The sequence below is a fragment of the Dreissena polymorpha genome, chromosome 1, assembly GCF_020536995.1.
Source record: "Dreissena polymorpha isolate Duluth1 chromosome 1, UMN_Dpol_1.0, whole genome shotgun sequence".
Classification (NCBI taxonomy): Eukaryota; Metazoa; Mollusca; class Bivalvia; order Myida; family Dreissenidae; genus Dreissena; species Dreissena polymorpha.
The window spans coordinates 207,386,445-207,408,047 of record NC_068355.1 but is presented as its reverse complement, the minus strand read 5'-3'; the positions used below and the strand labels follow the sequence as shown (position 1 = coordinate 207,408,047).

At 34.3% G+C, this 21,603-nt stretch overlaps 3 protein-coding genes across 3 annotated transcripts in view; 2 read left to right on the top strand and 1 right to left on the bottom strand.

The window, feature by feature from the left end:
* Positions 1–21,603, top strand: part of LOC127866056 (uncharacterized) — a 212,595-nt gene that overhangs the window by 77,891 nt on the left and 113,101 nt on the right. The window lies entirely within an intron of this gene.
* The window catches only part of LOC127864779 (uncharacterized), a 236,872-nt gene that overhangs the window by 135,358 nt on the left and 79,911 nt on the right, over positions 1–21,603 (bottom strand). The window lies entirely within an intron of this gene.
* Positions 5,767–20,809, top strand: LOC127864777 (cell division cycle-associated protein 3-like). The gene is made up of 5 exons (XM_052404652.1): positions 5,767–5,816; positions 10,387–10,472; positions 13,725–13,923; positions 15,384–15,572; positions 17,235–20,809. Exons 2-5 carry the CDS (start codon positions 10,431–10,433, stop codon positions 17,528–17,530), a joined length of 726 nt encoding a protein of 241 aa, XP_052260612.1. The 5' UTR covers positions 5,767–5,816; positions 10,387–10,430; the 3' UTR covers positions 17,531–20,809.

The following is a 21,603-nucleotide window of genomic DNA, read 5'->3' as shown; positions in this document are numbered from 1 at the left end:
TCAAGGGCAAAGAACGACTTCAAATCCTTTCATACAATTCTAAAATAGTTACACCGTTTATCAATTTTTATTTATTCTTTATTTATTTATGAATTTATTATTTTATTTTTTATGCATCTTAAATTGAATTATAAACATAAGGATTTAGGCTGACTCAGTAAAATAATAATCCCATATTTCCAAAATACTTAGCTAAACTGAGTTTTGGCTCAAATAAAAAAAAAACTCAAAACAAACCATATATCAATTACTTTAACTAACATGGATTGATCATTGATTAAAACATTTTATAAGATATATACTTGTAACACGAGTAATTTGCATGTGTCATGCATCATTAAGGATTTTTATTTTAAGACAAAGAAGACTTAGATGTCGGACTAATGCCGAAACATTCAAGCAGTCATCATATATATTAACCAATTTATTAGTATTTGAAGAGACTAATAAGCTTCATTTTTTAGGACGGTATTAATATTTTTTAGATAATTCAATGAAGGTTTTTTCGAAGATTTTTCATAATGGTGTAAGAAACTCTAGTATTTGTATTTGATCTTTTGTATGGTCATGCTTCTGTACAGACAAAAACACTTGCAGATGAATTTACTGACAGCCCACATTCCTCGCTTGAGTACGCACTCACAAAGAAACAACTATTTTGGAAAAATATACTTTGGTAGTAAAATAACAAAACTAGTTTGGGTTTAAGAACTCGGTTTCAACGCTTATGCAAGGATTTATAAATGCTGGCTTCCCACCTTATGAAAACCGGTGTCTAAACAACGTAAGTCTATAAAGCAATATACTTATATAGATATAAACATCCGTATTTACATTGTCCGCTTGAATTCTTATTATTTAGTATAAGCTTGTTTACGAACAATCGCTGTTAATTGGATCCGTTGAGCACAGATCACATATTAACCGACTCTAGTTTATTAAATACAAACGTTGACAGAGCCTCGAATAAAAATGCGAGGCCGGTAAGAACCAGTAGTTATGTACAGTGGAATTATCTGAAATTAATTTAAACCCGACATCAAACTTGAAGCTGATTTATCTCTTCAAATATGTGTTGTTTCTAACGTTATCAAGATGGTTTGGGAGATACCTTTTCTAAGAGACATTATAATAATGGATTGATTGATTGATTAAACTAAATTATACCACTAATAAAAAGCAAACCGTTCAAGCTAATTAAACTCAGGTCGACCCATTCCCTAATACGCATTTGCTTTCGTCAGCTTAAATAATGTTTACATACACATATGATTAAGAGAATGTAATATGATAAACCCAAGATTGTTTACGCAAAACTGTAAACGCTTTGTATATGAAATAATAAAGTATATATCACAATAGGTCTGAAGTAAGTCCCTTAAAAGGCGGTGAAGCAGTCAACGAGAACAGAAACAACATGTTTTAATTGCGTTAATTCATCAAGCCAGTATTACATAACGTGCAATTTTAAACAACAGTGACATTGACGTTGACCAACTGGTCCAAAATACATTGTCTTCATGCAGGATGTTATTTTAGGCTGTTTCATCACGCTTGGTCAATGCAAATTAATGTATCAGCGAAAGAAACCTTAACTTAATTTTACAAACAATAATAATTATACTAAATTGCAGTTAGAAAAAAGCCCTAACTCAGCGAACACTAAGAAATTCTCGTTTATTGATTTAAAATTGAACGTATGCAGCAGTAATAAAGATAAAGAGAAGGTGCACGCAACCGTTAACAAAAACGAGCTATTACCACGAAAAGGGATAAAAAAATCTAAATGACATGTTAGAGATATGAGCCTTGGTCATTGATCTACCATCATGATAACGAAGAGGTTTATTAAATGTATATTGAATATTTCTAGTTATTACAGATATATTATATACTTGCTACAAACCAACCATACCTGAATTTCATTTTGTATCAACAGGTATTCTGACTTTTATCAGAACAAAAGGCGCAAACGCCTGCTAAAATACTGGTCACAGTTATAGTTCATGGTCAGTGACCATTGTTTAAGACCATAGATCTATAGATATTAGTATATAGTTGTGTTTCAGTATCTGCAGTGGATATATACCGGAAAGTTTGGCGCAGCTGAAAGAAAACGTTAGACATGCTTTTCTTTGTACAAAAGGGGGTATACTTAGCCTAAAATGCAGGTAAGAGTTATGGAACTTGGTCATACAATGACCGCAAACACATAGTAGAAGTTGAAGTAAGAACAACTATAGCAGAAACTATGATATTTAATTTTGCGCATGTCTTCCCGAGGATTGCGTAGACGCATGTGCCGATACCTACGTATGGGCGATTACTGAAGTGAAAGTCTGGACAACCTGTCATCTGTTAAAATTGCATGGACATTTGATCCTTAAGTGGGATCTCAACCTTTTATATAGGACCTTATACGCGAAAGACCGCTTTTGATGAAAATTTGGACATTAATGGCAAGTTGTCCTCAACTTGCATTGTGAATGACGAACTTACAATGCGGAAAAAAAACGTTTTGTGCAGAAAATTTATCTTTGACCTCTTGGTGTAACATTGGCTTTCGATTAAGTGAAACTGGTCTTACGCGCCTCAAACCGTACTGATACGGTGAACATCTATTCTCAGTTTTTATTATTGAACGATGAATTTACAGTCGGGACAAGCTCTGACCAACACACACACGAAATCATATAGCCACTCTCATACGTACGGTATAGCTCGTAACAACGACTTTCGTGCTGACTATGCTTAAAAGGGCCTTCTGGAATCGGGGTTACCGCGGGGATGTATTAGACATCGACAAAACAGCTGGTCGCCCTGGTATCGCGACGCTAACGATGTGGATCGGGGCTATTTATTTTTTTAAGATCCGTTAACAGGGTCATGTACATTTATATACAAATCTTTCTGTTTTAAAACAAAATATGAATAAAGAAAATGCTAACTGTCTTAAACCGTTTATGTTAACATCGTGTACATTGTAATTTATTTAATCAAGGTGAAGAATCACGTGACTATTTGGGGATGACGGTTAGACTTTAACGGTAAGTGGTGTTTATTTCAAATAACTTTGTTGAAACATTTTTTTAAGAAATGTAACTAGTGCATAAAAGACATTTATTTATTCTGGTTATGACCATGTAAAATACACCAGAAGTACTTTATTTAATTAGCCTTTGTTCTTGGCCAAAGAGTCGATCAATACTGCATTCGTGTATACAGAGATGCAGCACGCGACGTAAAATTTTGCCACCGATTTAAGACGTATTCAAGATTTTATTTTTCAATACTAAAATATCGGTACAATCTGCAAGAAAACTGTCATTTATACACTAAAGATTTTTGCGAACTTATTTCAATAACTTGACATATTTGCAAAAATAAAGTTTTTAACGGTGTGTTAACATTCTTTCCAGCCCGTGTGTAAACCCTTGAAAACCCCGTTGATCCTGCACGCTATTAATACTACATGGACACTTGTGTTATGTCGGTCTAACATGCACCCTATTAATACTACATGGACACTTGTGTTATGTCGGTCTAACATGCACCCTATTAACTACATGGACACTTGTGTTATGTCGGTCTAACATGCACCCTATTAATACTACATGGACACTTGTGTTATGTCGGTCTAACATGCAAATGCACTACCCTGTCAAAAAGATGACTACACGTTAAGAAAACACATGTGCTTCAATTCCTAACCAGTTTGAAATTTCTCCAAACTGCCAAATAGTCTTCCTACGAGTCAACCATGTACGACAAAATAATTAAACATGTAATCACTTGCTTATCTTATTATGGTTGCCTATCAGACAAATGAAACATTCTAAAGCAATTAATGTAAGTAAAATTAAATCATTATTCTGCTTTTGATAGCGTAACTTAAATGTACATAAACATCGTGGTTGAAATATGTTCATCGTCCATTGAAAATATTTGAATATATAACGTTCTTATGGATTTTAGTTTTAAAATTTCCCAACCGTCTTTAAATCTCCAGGATTTGACATAAAATGTAGGTCAAATTGCGTTTTTAAAACTGAAGAACGGTGCTTTTTTTTTATACATTTTCAATATAAAAAAGTGTTCTCGTGTTTGTAGTTTTGTGTTATTGTTTTTTTGTTGTTTTTGTGGGGTTTTTTGTTTTTTTGTGTGGAGGGACTTAAATAACGATTGCTTTGTATTCTTATATTTAAAACAGATCAAACTTGTGATTCATGTCTTTATGTTAAACATGCAATTGCTTAATAAACATGTTCATTTTATAGAAAGTTGACATTTAAGTTTCCATGCATTGTAATCTAGATAACGTCGAGTAGTTTCACCGCGAAATTCCGCGGACCACAGTGTTCGATCGCATGTTTGTGTTATTTCATGTGTACATTTTTGGCTGCGGTGGTCCTTCACGACCATCACTAGTTTCGTTTAGAATAGTAAAATGGAAATGGGTAATGTACATACACTTGACAATTATTACAGCTATTTCATGCTTTCCGCGAGAATGGCAAATCTTACATTGTCAACCAGAGATTCATTCACTAAGATAAAATACTGTTGATTCACAGATCTCTGTTTCAACTTCTTTTTCCTTTATTGCACGGACACATTATGGCATCAACATCGTTTACTTAACCCCGATATTATCGGCTATTCTCGTGGTATTTCATTATTAAATGTCTCCTGGCTTTGGATGGTATGTAGGATCTTTCTTACTTCATGTTTGATTTCATTTTAAAGCAGATTGGTTAATTGACAAAATTTAAAAAAGTTGTCTCAGATTCGCAAATTTTCATTTTCATTTTTGTTATGATAGTTTTGAGGAAATAGTAATACTGACCATTTACCATGCTCTTAAATATCCAGTATATGCATCTTTTGACGATTTGAAAACCCGAAAATTATAAAGTGTCGTGCGACGCGAAACGATTGAATAATTTGGAAAGTTCTGTTGTTGTAGTTATATTTTGGAAAACTGCGAGGATTGCTTATATAGGTAAAAAAAATACATCCGCTCTAAGCATGAGCGTGGATGGTCGAGTGGTCTAGGCGGGAGACTTTTTACTCCAGGACTCCAGGCGTCAGTGGTTAGAGCCCTGTTGAGGGTTACTGTTTTTCCTTTTTTTAATTGTATTCTTGTTTTTTACTGAAGATTTTTAGGTCAAATGTTTAAATTTATCAATATAAAGCATTAAATGGCATGCTTCAATACATGCCAAAATCTGTCGGACGGCCCCTTTAATAATTTTTACGGCAAAATTACCCGAAGTAATAACGACAGACAGTGGTGTTTATTTTGGTTGTGACCACAGTTAAAATTTAAGGTTTTTCGTTGTACAAAAGTACAAATGAAAAGAATTGAAGTCAAATATGATTGTATATCTATCATTTATCCTATATATAAACATTGGTGTTTACACGCGAATGATTATTCCTTTAAGTGCCGTGAGAATACCGTGGCATACGCTATAGGTAGCTGAAATAATTCGCGTTCAGAATAAATCTGAGTCTGCATAGAGTCTGCCAAAGCAAAAATCATCAAAAGAGTCTAAGGCGGCAATTTATATTGACTAACGCTACAGGCAGTGCGCTATTCCTCGGAGTTAAAATGTATTGCAAAATAAGTCTTTTATGAACAGGTAAATGAAAAGAACAGTTTTTAACATAAATTGGTTCACTTTTCCACGTGTGTGTGCTTCGATTTGCGATGAATTACATTGGATATGTCACCCTCCAACAGTTTCTCTATAGTTGTGTGTAGCCTGTCATAATAAGTGGAATGTCACCACGAACGTGCGAATTTCAAAAATGTAAACATATATTTTTAATGTGTTAAACTTGTTATTTACTTGATTATTGCACACTTCATACATATGATATTATGTATTTTGATAAGTTATAGATTATGCGATTTATATTTGAATGCATGTCTCGTTGTCTTGATGTAGAGTCGTTTAAGCAGGTTGTCATATGATTTCGCGATCGTTGATTCAAATAGACATTAATCACGTTTATTTATCAAATCTGTGTCTTATCTCAAACTTTTTTATAAGTTTCGCAAGTTTAACAGTGGATATTTTCCTTGCCATGATCCTCTATACATATACACACTGTCCGTTTTTGTTTTTTACCTGAATTTCATTTCCAAAGACCATTCACGGCAGTGTATTTAATTGGGCACACGAAATTAAAAATTAGAGGTCCAGTAGTCTTATTTATAAGACGCGCAAAGAATTTAGAGATACTGTTTATATGGGCTAAATTCCAAATATTACCAATATAAAAAGTAGCTTAATATTTGAGAGCGTCAACAAGTTGGACTAAGAGGTTCAGGTTCTCTGTGAATTTAGCGAGTTTTCTGTCACATCAAATTTCCATTATGAGGTTATCTGGAATGTCACTTCAGTAATCACGTATACCAATTTATAAAAATTATTGCTAGCACACAGGTGGAAGTAACGTACCCTGGATAGTATCACAGGTATTGGGCGCGTGGCCAAGTCACTTTAACACAATCAATATGTCATAAAACAACTTTTTTCATAATTTTTTTTTTTTTTTTATTCCGATATAATATATCAGATTTTTTTTTTGATGAAAAAAGTTGTTTTAATGACATATTGATAGCGTTAAAGTGACTTGGACATGCACCCAATACCTGTGGATAGTATATGGGCCCAGGAGCCCAATATATTCAAATAAATATATAAAATCATGTTTAATGAGAGAAAATTTGAAAAGGAGCCATGAAAAAAAGTCCCCACCCTCAGATATTGGAATCATAACAAGCAGGGATCATATTTTACCGCAACATCAATCGGTCTGGATATAACTGGGGAAATAGTTTCCGAAAATTTATGTCCGATATCATGACAAATTACGTTAAAATATATACCATTGATTTTGCCATTCATGAAGGTGGTATAATAAATGTACAAGTAAAATTCCCTTTGGCATTTTTATTAAATGGAACATACGAGTTTTCCCAACTGGTTTTATCATTTGCTATTTCATTGTTGTTTTGTGTGCTACTTTATCAGACTTTTTTTCATCGTTGTCAATATTATTAATCCGTGTAAGTCTATACCGATGTTTTAAGTCATTGTCGACTCGATAATAGCTTAAAAACATGCACTGAACCAAACAAATGTCTGTGCGTAGGTTGGCTACTGACAATAACAAGCCAAATAATTAAGAAATAATTGGTGTACGTTATAGTTTGTTGTCAAATAACCCAGGGCCTATAGTTTAGATGAGTAGGGATTATATCACGAGAGCGAAGCATTTGAAACCACGCATCTAATTTCCCGGTCGTGAGTTATTCAACAACAAACTAATAAGTACACGAATTATTTCAATTCTAACACGGTTTTACTAAAGATTTATACAATGTATATTATTTTTCTTGTGTACTATTGTATTTGAAGTTCCGCCCATAAAAATAACTTTCGGCTGTTCTGTCGATCAGATCCGCGACTTTCATTCATAATTATATAACCGGATTATTACGCTGGTGGAAAATGTATCGGCATGTTTTGTTCAGTTACAGCGCTTGCTTTGCTTTGAGCCTTTCAGATGCGTCTTTTCGGATGCGTCTTTAATCCGCTGTTCACAAGTTTTTGATTTTTGGCCTTACGTGCAATAAACCGGTCCTGACCGGGTTAGAGACTGCAGTGAATGGTTTATCACACCTACTCTAGATAAGAATGTCATTAGGTTGTGTTAGTATGTACACTGTGTAATCGATTTCATGACATGGGAATTTTAGCAAACAGAATCAGACCGACTGTTCGGGATTTTCAATCGGTCTTTCATGACCCCAATCGGTCTAGGACCGACAAAACGGAAAAAATATGATCCCTGATAACAAGGTCATTAACTAGTATTTATCTTAGACCTTTCTTTGTGGGCCGCAAAAATAGCTTTAATCCAAAGCATCCCTTGGTCCTCTTATGGGCAACTGGACAACCTTTCAAAAAACATTTACTGCAAAGAAATCTGTCCAGCCGTTTACTCACAGTCGGCCAATAACCAAGCAATATTTCGAGCCTGTTTGTCCATGAGAAATAATCTTGGACAGACTTTCAAACAACATTTTTGAGTTTTCTCTCCTTAATCAATAGCTCCCGTCCTATTCCTTTAAAACAAAGAAGAGACATGTCACATTATCACAAAATCATTGAAAATTATTTGTAAAGCTATTTAATTCTACTAAAAAACATAATAAATTAGAAATAAAATTTAAAAATAATGTGTGACGTCACACGGGGCCTGACCTTCCCCTCCCCCATGTCACAAACTGTCACAGTGTGACACTTTCTTACACCACCTTCCCCCTACTGGAGCATGACGTACTTTATAGACGGCTCCATATATAGCAGTTTAAACTTGCAGGGTTTTTTAGAAAAAGGGGAAGACGCTGGGTAAAAGGGGAAAATCGAGCGCGAAAGAGACATATTTGAGGAAAAAAATAAAACTGTTCATTTCAATGTCTATAACTCACCTACAGACTTCAGGGTTTTTTTTTTAGAAAAAGAGGCATGTCTCTGACCTTTTTGTTCTTAAACACATGAACAAGTATGATATTAAAGTCAAAGTCCTAAATAAAGTTGCAGGTGAAGATCTAATAATGGGAAATGTTTTCAACTGGGGCCGGGGAACGATGTCAATCTTATGATTTCAATTTCATGATGAATGGGTTGACGATCTAGATCTGCTACAGTATTGGAAGGGAAAGGTGCGGCAGCTGCCGATTGTCTACTTTCACTTTCACTATAATCCGACAGTATTAATCTATGTTGATTACATGTACCTCCGAATCCTGCTGGGTTTCAACGGTTTTTGATTATTCATTCTTAAAATATGCGTCAACGCAATTAATATTTTCCGAGTCCGAACGTTTTATTTTGTTCGTGTATGAACGCCAAATGTGAGACTTTTTTCTGTTTTAACGTTTATATCTTGGCTTTCACATAACCCGGATGAAAATTCGACTGATTTCCGGTAATTAATTGACGAAACACCCTTCTCGCGCAAGACCGGAATCCAGTAAAATAGTCACATGATTAATACGATTAGTTGCCCGGTTTCCATGACATAATTTAAGAGCTATATATAGAATCACTGGGATTTCCAGATTTGAGTGTTCGTCGGGAGAGAGAGCGAGATCGTTGTACATGGTACAAATTGGATAAGTGTGGACTTCCCAAAAAAAAAACAACACTTATTTGAGGGTAAAATATTATATTTTGGTGAAAAATTATATTTTTGGAGGGGAAATGGTATTTTTAGGGGAAAAATTCTGGTAGGGGAAGACGCCGAATATCGGCGTCACTTTCTTAGTAAAAAAAAACTCTGACTTGAAAGGTTAAATATATTAATTTAACTCGGTAAATACATCAATAACACAAAATTCATACTTGAGTGTTTGTTTATATTGTTTATGTTTCCCCCAAAGTACCAAATGTGAGTTGTTTCTGATAAATGAGGATGGACGTGGTGTCTTGAGGGGTACAAAACGAGTGAAGAGTTAATATTTTAATAATAACATGTTTTAGCAAATGATGCAATGACAACACAACATGGCAATGATATATGACTGAGTATCAAATTTATTTCCAATGCCGGTTTGTGGCTCATATTGGAATTACAGTGTATGTTTATTATCCCCCGCCAACGGCGGAGGGATATTGTTTTGGCGTTGTCCGTCCTTCCGTCTGTCTTTCCGTCCGTCTGTCCGTCCGGCACTTTTGTGTCCGGAGCCATATCTTGAAAGTGCTTTGGCAGATTTCATTGAAACTTTGTATGAGTATATATATGGATAAGAGGATGATGCACGCCAAATGGCATTGTACACCATCTGTTAATAACGGAGTTATGGCCCTTTGTATCTTAAAAAGAATGCTTTTTTAGTGTCAAATATAACACTCTCTGTGTCCAGAAGCATATTGTCGGGGGATATCAATTCAACGAATTTGCTTGTTTTTTATCATTCCTATACATTAAAACTTAACATTCAAGTTGGGACTATAGTGTGATATTGGTTGTTAATAATAAAACATAAGCGATGTATCCCATTGAAGACTTTGATTAAAGAATGCTTACAAAATGCCTAATTATTTTTTTTAATGCCAAAAATAGGTGGCGAAAGAAAATTATAATTCAGCTACCTAGATTGCAAAGTTTCATGTTTGTTATTGGGCATATTAACCAGATCAATAAAGTACCTTGGGCACATGCTTTTAATATGCTAGTGTTTTTTTTATTGCCAAATGATTTATGAAACCCCAAACATGTTAGGTCCAGTGTATTATAAAACCCACTATTTTAGATAGGTACATATTGCTTAATGCAGTTAATTTTAAGCCTTCCTGTTTTCAGAATTTAAGAGATTTTTAGACGGAGCCAATTAAGCTTGTTATAACATGGGAGCCAGTAGCAGCCACGAGGAAATTTCACAGGAAGGGGTAAGAATTTCTTTTAATTGCAATTTTTGTGTGTGTGTGTCCTTGAACATTTTTGAGATGCTGTGAAGTGTAGAACATTTTTGTGAATGGGCTTAGGGGTTAATAAGAAAATTCCAATTGTCCGCTATGTATCATTCAAGAAATTGTTTAAACGATCCGATTCACTGTAAGTATTCCTGTTTTGAGGAAGATTTCATTTCAGTCATTGATAAAGCATTGTTTATTTTGCTAATCAAATCTTGAAATACGTATCTTCTACATTTATAAATTCGATTCAACATAGCCGATAACCGAGAATAGTGAATTAAAATATAAAAAATTTGGCTGATACTTGGGGTTGGAAACTAAAAAGACTTTGTTAAAGTCAAGGAATGTGATCAACATGTTACAGGGCTTTCCTTAGACCTCAAATCTCAAGAGTCAAGGACTCTTGGGACCATATTTTCAAGAGTCAAAATCAAACTTTTAAGAGTCCTAATAATAACGCAGGAGAGTCGATGATTTTTTGCAATTTAAGCAAACTACTGAGATATACTATATAAACAGCAACAAATTAAAAGATATGTTAACATTTATTTCTTACATTGTACTGTCACTAAAACACTATGCATTTAAACACAATATCTCAATGATTAATAAATACAAAAAATGTATTCTTATACAACATTTACTTCATGTATACAGCAGAGTAATATGTCATATGTTCTAAACAAAATCTCAAAGAGTAATATGTCATATCATGTCTTACACAACATCTCAGAGAGCAATATGTCATATGTCCTACAAAACATCTCAAAGATTACATACAAAATATGTATTTTAATACAACATTTACTACATTTATACAGCAAAACAACATGTCATATGTCCTACAAACTAACAATCATTTGAGCAAATAAATAAATTATTCATGCATTTAAAGAGTGATCTCAAATGGGTGCCCTAGTAAAGAAAAGGTAACAACACTATGACTACACACACACACACAACTAGCATAAAACCAGCAAACTATCACTTTCTTCTCTTGCACATGTCCTGAAACCTGCACAGCACATTCTGGGATGGAATAACAGTTTCTGGAATCCAATAACTTTGTTTGACCGTTTTGCTTGGCTATTAAATTAAGAATGAAATACAAAATATTTATAATAAAAAAAAAACATTTCCGCTGGCTATCACAAAAAAACATACGGGTGGCACCTTAACACAATAGCCTATATAAATCGGTAAACTATAAAAGGAAATTATTTCTACTCACCGATAAAGGTGCCTCGGTATTTAATCCCATTAAAAATTCCGACACCCTTTAATTATTTCATGTGCCATCTTCACTGAAGACGTGCGACAAACACGCCGTTTTCTATGCCTTCTCAAAGGGTCAATTATTACGCCTACATGTATTTTGTAATCAATTAGCACATGCGAAAATTGTCACTTGGCCACAAGGTCAGTTATATCGGTTCTATAGTTATTTTTAGCAACTTTGATGCAAAGCGTGTAATTTGACGTTGTAGACAGTACATATGACAGCATAACTTTCGCGCTCCTTTGAATTGAGCAAACATGAAGTAAAACAGTGATGGGTTCATTCAGCTTTGGAAATACATTCTGACATACTCTGGAAATATCTCAAAATATGCTTTACAGTGTACTGTGGATATGGATGTTATTATTTTATATTGAATATTATTTAAACTGACGTGAGTGAGTCCATTCTGTTTTGGGGGGTTTATAGTTCTTCTTAAATACTCTGAGCTTTTATGAGTACATACGTACAGCTCAGAGGGTCAATACCTGGGAGTTGGATTATTACAACTAGATGGGTTTAATACACGTCTTTTCCTCAAACAGCTGATAACAAACGCTATGATAAATAATGGAAAGTTAATACACGCGTCATCGAACCAGCAGTGTTTTAATTGGTCAATACTAGATTTCTCAATTAACCAAACTCCGCCTAATGGGTGGACTTGTGCTTCAATGATTGGAAGCGGGCGTTAACGATTAGCGTCTACTAAATGAGATACTCCGCCCTGAGCCAATTATCGCTTAGTCTTAACAACTTTTGATCTCGTTGACGCAAGTCGGTATATTCCACCGGGTCAAATGTGACGCATGACATAATTTTCTCAAGAGTCAAAAAGGGGTCTTCTGTTATTTTCAAGCGTCAAAACCCGGGAGCTCGGGTCAAAGGAAAGCCCTGAATGTTATCAAGTTCAATTTCAAATGGCTTTAAATAATCTGTGACAACACCCCATATGTTTCATGAGGTGACAATTTTTTTGGGTGATTTGCAAGCTATACAAATATTCTATAGATTGTATTCCATCAAAAATCAATTGCTGAAGATGCAATTGCATTTCATTGAAAGACAACACCTAGTTTTCTAAGCATATTGACATTTTTAAGTAAAGATACTCCATTCACAGAAATACATTGTTATGTTATTCCTAAGAGCATGTTAAATATTATACAACTTTTGTCTATTCCATTTATAATAAGAACATACTAACTTACTACAGCTTGTATAATAAAAGTAGGGTCCAAATTAGTGTTGTCTATATTCTTGGTAATGTATAATTATGTTGAAAAGTTAAACTTTAATTAAAAGTTTTAAAAACAAACAGAAATCATCAAATGTAGGATGATCGCTAATGAAGAAACAGTGTTTTTAAATCTACTTGTTATATGCAGCATGATGCAGAATATTGGTTAAGCAGTTTTGAGAAAATAATTAAGGAGTTCCTATTTATCAACATTTTAGCATAGCTCTATGACAACTGGGTTTAATGCATGTGCATAAAGTTTGGTCCCTCACTCCGCACACGCTAATAAGGAAAGACACTTTCGGCTTCACAGGATTTTCCTTCGGACAGAAGAGACTTTCTTTAATCTAAAAATACCAAAGATGGCAGAATCTGAAAGTGTCCTCCCTGATTAGCCTGTGTACACGGCAAGCACTTATATGGGATGACACTTTATGCACATGCATTTAACCCTTTGAGCGCTGGAACCGGAATTTGAAGGCCTTTGCAAACAGTTTGGATCTAGATGAGACGCCACAAAACGTGGCGTCTCATCAGGATCCAAGCTGTTTGCTATTCTGATAGTATTCTTTGAAAAAAAATCGAAGAAAATGCTAATTTTAGAAATTCAGCAGATGACATTCTTGCAGACGACAAATTTCCCAGCATGCAAAGGGTTAATCCTGCTAATACAGAGCAAGACTCATTTGTATTTTCACTACTGCAGAGTCCAGACTCCCCACCGTACACCAACAGGAGTCGAGTCCTCTCTGTTGACCCACGTTCTCCCACCAACGATATCACCCGAACACCTATAGTGGTGGACAAAACCCCAGAAGGGTTGCTGCAAGACTTGATGGACCCCAGGTCACCCACGGTGGGCATTGACAGGACCCCTCTTGCTGCCCCAAATGGAGGAAAAACCGGTATTTAGTACTGCAATGTGATGTGCATGGCATTACTTAGTGCCCCATTTTTATACCCCCACAAACAAAGTTTAGGGGGTTATATAGAAGTTAGCTTGTTGGTCGGTCAGTCTATCTGTCGGTATTAAGTGTCCAATCTCTAATTCATGTAGCTATCATAAGTTTTATCTACATTTTGTTGATTATCTCTATGCCAAGATCTGAGTCCTGGGACTCGATACCTTGCATATCTATGAGTCCCCAACTTTAAAGAATGAGTCCAAATATTAAACAATATTATTTTTTTTGAGAAATTTCAATGCATTTCTGGGACTCATATAATTTGAAACTTTGCATCCCCAGAGGTTTTTGTGAGTCCAGGATGCAGGAATCGCAGGTAAAAAAATCACTGAAGGCCAAGTTCGAACATGTACCATGCCAGAACAAAAACTAGGTCACTGGGTCACTTAGTACATATTACACATTCGGCATGGTGTCCGCTCTCTAATTCAAGTAGTTTTCATCCGATCTTTACCACACTTGGTCAGAAATTGTATCTAGATGATGTGTAGATCAAGTTCGAACATGGGCCATGCCGGGTCAAAAACTAGGTCATGGGTCACTTAGTGCATTTTAAACATTGAGCATGGTGTTCACTGTTTTTTGTGATGCAAACATGCAAAATATTCTGTGTAAATGCCGCATGTGGGGGTATTCGTCACGTCTGTGACAAAGCTCTAGTTTCACGGGTTTACTGTTTGTTTTCTTACTGGTGCAATTAAACCTGTCTTTACCAAAGTATTTTGTTTATTAAGGCTTTTAAATAATTATTTGCATGACAAAATGCAGATTTCTACATTAAATAAAGGATGAGCATGATAAAATGCAGATTGATAAATTAAGGATTGAAAAATGTTATTGTATTGCACACCAACATCCACTCACTGAATCAAACTAGTTTATCGTACTGATTGAAGAAACAACAATACTTGTATAATGGATGTATACACACCATTATGTATTGAAATAATTTTTTAAGCAATTAACAAACATTGACTGCTAAGATTGACCTCTGCTTCATAATTTTCTTGTGTTGAACAATGCAAGTGCATCTATAACTATCCTTGTAAGATTGTGATATATTGATAACATACAACCTACCATTATTTTTAACTTCTTAAACTTTTTAACAAGTGACTTATCTGTTATTCACATGCTATTCTTGCTTATTGCATCACTTCTTATTACCCTGGCACAAGTGATTACCGTTACGCTATAAGCTTTGTATGTCATTGTATAATTATCAGGTTCACTGCTGTTTAGTTTTTAGCACAGCATCTAACTTGCCTGAATACACTAGTGTTGTTTTTCGCCATTTTGGGCATTGGGCAAATTTCACATTTGGAATTCGACCCCCCCCCCCCCAAAAAAAAGTGCACTTTTGCATTAATGTAAAAAAGCTACCTCTTGTATTATTTCAGTACACAGGTTTGACCTTAATGCACTTGACAACGAACCCACTGATCATGTGACCAAGTCATGTGATGAAGATGGTTCCCTGCTTCCAGAACACCACCTTGGAGTGACGGGCATTGAAGATCTGTCGCTTGAAGACTTCCCAACCTGCGAGTCCACTAGACTGGTGCCCACTGAGGAGCAGTTGATATTAGGTACAGTACAAGCATGGACATTAGCAAGGGCTTATAATCATTAATGAACTCTATGATTTGACAAACAACTCATATCAGGTAGAGTACAAGCTAGGAAACTTAGCAAGGTCTGAATTATAGCTACATGTAATCATAAATGGACTCTATCCTTTGTCATGTACCCGTAGATTTTAAAAATAAAACTTTGTTTTCTATGTACAAAAAAGAATTGAATGAAAAAGGTAGGACAACCTTTTCAAAATGATAGTTTCTAACTCTTGCTACATGTTGCTTTGAAGGCTGGATATGGTGTCAACAAGAAATTATTCTTGGTTTAAGGATAAAGTCTCAAAATATTTTTATTTTTTTTCCTTTAATTGAAACCAATCTTGAAAGTGTTTACTGGTGTAATTTAACCAATTAATTGCAATTTTGTCGTCAAAAGTTGTTTCTGTTTTATTTTTAATGCTTCAAAAAACTTCAAGGAGTTCTGAGAGTTTTGAGAAAATAGTTGTTTACAGGGCTTTTTTTCCTGTTTTGTGAAGCGGCCTTCCCCCCCCCCCCCCCCCCCCCCCCCCCCACCCACCCACCCCATTTCTAGAAAAAATGAGTTGTGAACTGTTCATTTGTGAAAAATTGAGTCAAGAACATTATACAATTGTAAAAAAAAATGAGTTGCAAACTTTCTAAAATTGTGAAAATTTGAGTCGTGAATTTTCCAAATCTGTTAAAAACGGTCTTTCTCACAGAAGGAAAAAAGCCGTGGGTTATATCATTATTTGACTAGGTGATCACGTTTTTGAACAAATTTGACCTTGCTTTAATTTGTCTGAAACTTCAATCCACCAAAATTTTACTGTGAGTGACTGATGAAGATGATATGGGTCTTGCACTGTGAAAAAGGGGTTTAATGCATATGCGTAATGTTTCTTCCCAGATTTGCCTGTGTAGTCCACACAGAATAAATTAGGGTTTATTGTTTAAAGCAAGTCACTTCTTAGCAAAAATCCAGTCTAGGCAGAAATTGTTGTCCCTGATTAGCCTGCACGGACTTCACAGGCTTATCTGGGACGACACTTCACACATATGCATTTAACCCCCTTTTCATAAAACACGGCCAATACTGCTCATTTAAACAAAGGTAATTGTTGCTGACAATTACAACCAATCATTACAACTGCCCACCATAAGCACTGAGTGTGATGAGTTGATAATGATAAAACAGACTTTCCAAATTGCCCATACATACATTTTTCCCAGAATTTTATTTTTAAACTTTCAATACCTCATTTCTTGCGTGAACAGAGAATAGTTCACCAGGTTTACACGCCTTTTCTACAGGTTGACCAGATGCTTTGAAATACTGATCATGTTTTTTTTACTGGCCTTTTTATAGGGGAATATTGTAGTGAGAAAAGACAGGTTTTGTGGGAAATGTAAGCATGTTATTAGCAGTTTTTAGAGGAAATATTAACATTTATAAACAAACACACTGCAGTGTTATAGATATGTTATTTAAGTTTATAATTGATTTAAATAAATACATACAAGTAAACACATTTTACTTACAAGTAACATGTCATTTGCATATGAAAATGACTTTTCACAAATTCACTAAAATAAAAATCAGGCTAAAACGGCTTAAATTGCTTTGAAAAACTCATGCAAAATAACTGTTTTCAGACATGACACGTAATGCAAAACTGAAAAAGAAGAAGCAACAGAAGACATCGAAGCCCAAAGAGCTCTTCCCCTCAAAGACTTCATCATCAGATTCCAAGATGGCCGCCATTCCTGCAAAGCCCTCCAGCCTGCTCAAGGACGTAACAAGGTCGCCTCTGTCAACACGCACAGTCGACATAAACTCTCCCGCGCACATCGTTCAGCGTAAGCAGATAAAAGACGTTGACAAGAAACTGACCTGCGCTCAGGAGAACTCCATGTCTAAATTTATTGTGAGAGAAAAAGAGAACATGTGAACGGGTAGTTATTAGGATATTGGTTTTCCTGGAGTTTCATAAAGCCATGATTGGGAACTTTCATCGTTTTAGTTAATGTCCTCTTTTTTGATGCCTAAAATGATAAAGAAATAATAGCTCATTTTATCAGATCTAAAAAAGTGATATGCTAATCCAGAATAAATCTTTAAGCCATAAGTGTGAAATTACATGTACGTTGTTTAAGTACAATTTCTCCTTTTTTAAGCCTAAATTGCTTGAGAAATAAATCTCAATTTTTGTGGATGTATTTAAACTTTTTTTGTTAAACATTTCAAGGGTGTTTTTCCTCCACAAAGGTTTTGTGACGAAGCTGATTCCAACATCCATTGTTCCTAAGTTGAAACAAAACTGTCTGTGTTTTGGTAAATAATATTTAATCAATAATGTTGACCTATTTGGACTGTTTGTAATAACCAGTGTTTTGGAGATGTCTCATACAAAGTTTGCATGTTAACATTTTTGAGATTCAAACTAAAAATTTGATGATAATGTTTTTAAACTAAAAGGTGCATAATACAAACAAGAAACAGCATGCATTTCATGTTCAAGAATATGCAAGCCAACTCTTGGCTTTAATTTCAACCAGGATTTAAAAAAAATTATATTCAATATTGAGACACTTTTCGACAGTTTTAATAAATAGCCTGCAAACAGCATGCAACACAACATGTGGTTGTTTTTATTTCCTTTGCCACCAACATTCTTTATGGTGAAATGACTTCATTCACTTTTACTAAATTGGTATATGTTTGCTGGATAGAAGCTTTAAATGTTATTGTATTGTTTAATATGTAGCAAGTGTAACCGTTTAACCCTTTACCATTTAGATATGTATTTTAACGCATTTAAAGTCGCTTAATAGAAAGTTAAATTAAATTAATACCTTTCTTTCTAAATTCAAGTTTTAAAGGCTTAATTTCCAACCCTTAGATACTGATGAGCAGCAAACGCCATAAAACCTGAAAAGACTGAGAGTTACTCGTTGGCTGTTCTGGTTTTATGCTGGTTTCAAAAGCCATTTTCATATGCTTCTTATGGTGGAAAGGGTTAATTCATACATGTATCTGCAGGATTTTTGTAACTTCTCATTCTTGTAAATAGTTTGTAGTAGTGTTGTCAGAATATAAATTGTTAATGCACATGTTCATATGATAATACAATGTTTTTATATAACCTACCTATTAACAGGACATGTTATCAATGGCTTGTAAATTATATTATACCCATTTATGCCTAGCGTCTAGAAAAAAGGCCTTGGCAAACAGCGTAGACCCAGATGAGACGCCGCATGATGGGGCGTCTCATCAGGGTCTGCGCTGTTTGCTTAAACGAATTTCTGTAAGAAATATTCTAAATATAGAAATAAATATACTAGACATCCCTAATTTTTGAAATAAATTGATCCAATTTAAAAGGATGGGAGAGTCTACAAGGCATAAATGGGTTAAACTGTACACTTGTGAGTGATGCCAATTTGTTTGAAGATTTCCGACAAAATTGTTTAGCTACATTCATTGCTCCAGCTTTACCTTAACAGAAGGGCTCAGCACTCTTCTGTACCGAGGTTCCTTCCTGCCCCCTTGGGCTCTCACGATGTCCTTTTTGTTATCTGATTGCATTATCATGCAATTTTATTTGAAGTTCAATAAATTGATTATATTTCCACAGCAGAACTTTTTTATGTATATAGAAATAATTTTTAAAATATAAATACATGTGATATGAAATATATACTTCTACAACACTTTCTATATTGAAAATATGCCTTAGGGATAATATGAAGGCCTGTCCTTAACTTCCCATTTGACAAAGCATCACCCTATCCTTTTTAAATCCCACCAGAAGCAATTGCTACATAAGTACAGTATTTGTTCAATATTTATTTTTCTTCCTCAATTTTACATAAATGCTGAATGTTTTGGATTGATCTAAATGAACTGAATACCTTTTCAAGTCTTGATGGTTATTGTTTAAGTCATTTGTTCTCCTTATCATAAATATAATTATTTGTGAATGCTCTACTCTAGACTTGTATTTGTTCACAGATTATTCTTTTGTTGGAAATGTGCATTTATGTACTTGGTAAATACATTTTTAAAAGTGTGTGACATTCAAGAACTTTGGAACTTGAATTAAATTATAAAAAAATTAAACGCATCTGCACCTCAAAACTGCTGAATCAAATGTCAAACACACTATATGCAACAACTCTCGTGTCCACATAGTGGATACACCTGTTCCTGATTTATTTTTACTTAAACATGTGACATTTTTACTTAACAGATTATTATTATCCTTCCATCTCTTTAGGGGGCGTATTCAAAAATCCTTATCAGAGTTGAGGGCGTGTGGCTTTTCTTTGTTTAAGTCGTACAGTTCTCATGGAATCTTCACCAAACATCTGGACTATTTTTTTACATAAAATTGAGGCTAAGTTCGAGAACCAGCTAATTCCCACCTGGCACTTAAGACATATTTGCCTTTATTTAAAAATGACAAATTTGCAGTTTCTGCTCATAAACTCATTAAGTTTTAATTGAGTATTTTGCTGTTTTCTGATTAATGCTTTTTGACTGGTACAGTTTTCATTGTAACTTCTTGAAACTTTCTGCAAATTTGTGTTGACATAAAATAGATGCAAACTTCAATAACCAGTCAACTAGGTCCCGGCACTTTTGGGTTATTGTCCTTTTCTTTTTAACAAAGACGCACCTTTCCCTGTTTAATGTCTCTAAACTCATTTACTTTCACAGAATCTTCACGTATCTTCCAACATATGAAATTCTTTTTTTACCACTGGCATATACTTCTTTCCATGACAGTGTTTAACTTGAAGAAAGTTATGCACTTTTTTACTAAATACTACTCTATAAAGTTTCATTATTATACTGTACTAAATCAACTTCATTAGTAGAAAATGCACCAGATTATTGTATTGTTATTTTTGGTTGCATCTAAACATATGAAAACAGGCCTTTTTAAAAGATTAGCACAACAAGCAAATATTTTGATGTGTAGAAACTAATATTTTGAATTAAAAAGTGTACAAAACACTGTTGTGTGTAGTGTGTATGCCCTATAAGAACTCGTAATGTGAAAAATGTATGTAGAAGTTTTGATGTACGATACTTAATTCTGTGCAGCACTTTTATTATTTGATATTAATCTTTGTATGTAAACAGTGTTATCATATGTATTTATAGATGATCGTGTGTTATGCAAGTTGACATTGTGAACCATAAAAGTTTTTAAAATATGCTTTGTTTCGTATATTTTTCCAGTGCTCATGACAGTTAAGGGTTTACCTGTAAATACTCATAAATACTCAGTTGAAATTTAAAAAATGCGTGAACGCATAAGAGATATTCTTATAATCATAACTGAACTTGTTTATAAATAGCATTACATAGCACATATTATAGGAGAATACATTGAATTATATATTGGAACAATATAACATGCTCAATAAATATTTATGGTAAATATCTGTAAGCCAATAATTTGTATTTTGCTAAACATTCTTTGTGTGTTTATACTTGTGTAGGGATAAAAGATTATGTTTACTACAATTCAAAACGCAGCGGTATGCCGTGGAACAACAAAGTCTATAATAATGGTTTCCCTTTGTTAATTTGAACATATGCGTTATATTTGTTGATATATCACTACTAAAAGGGACTTTTTCACAGACTTTGGGATGTATTGAAGTTTGTTATTCAATGCTTTATACATGTATTGATAAATGTAAACATTGGATCTAAAAGCTCCAGTAAAAAAAAACAAGTATACAATTAAAGAAAGAAAAAATGTAACCTTCAACTGGGCTCAACCCACTGACCCCTTTGGTAGAAGTCTTATGTTTTGACCACTCGGCCATCAGCGCACTTACAATGAGTGATGTATTTAATACTTTATATAAGCAATCCTTGTAGTGTCACAAAATATAACAACAACAGATCTCTCTAAATTATTCAATCGTTTCTCGTTGCAACGCTTGATATTTTTCAGGTTTGTAAATCGTTAAAAGATGCATATTATGGATATTTAAAAGC

Bases quoted from the DNA above. Each gene is read 5' to 3' on its own strand.
- LOC127864777 (XM_052404652.1), top strand. From the start codon at position 10,431: ATGGGAGCCAGTAGCAGCCACGAGGAAATTTCACAGGAAGGG. The intron at 10,473-13,724 runs GTAAGAATTTCT...TCACTACTGCAG, and splicing joins AGGAAATTTCACAGGAAGGG to AGTCCAGACTCCCCACCGTA. The intron at 15,573-17,234 runs GTACAGTACAAG...AACTGTTTTCAG, and splicing joins TGAGGAGCAGTTGATATTAG to ACATGACACGTAATGCAAAA.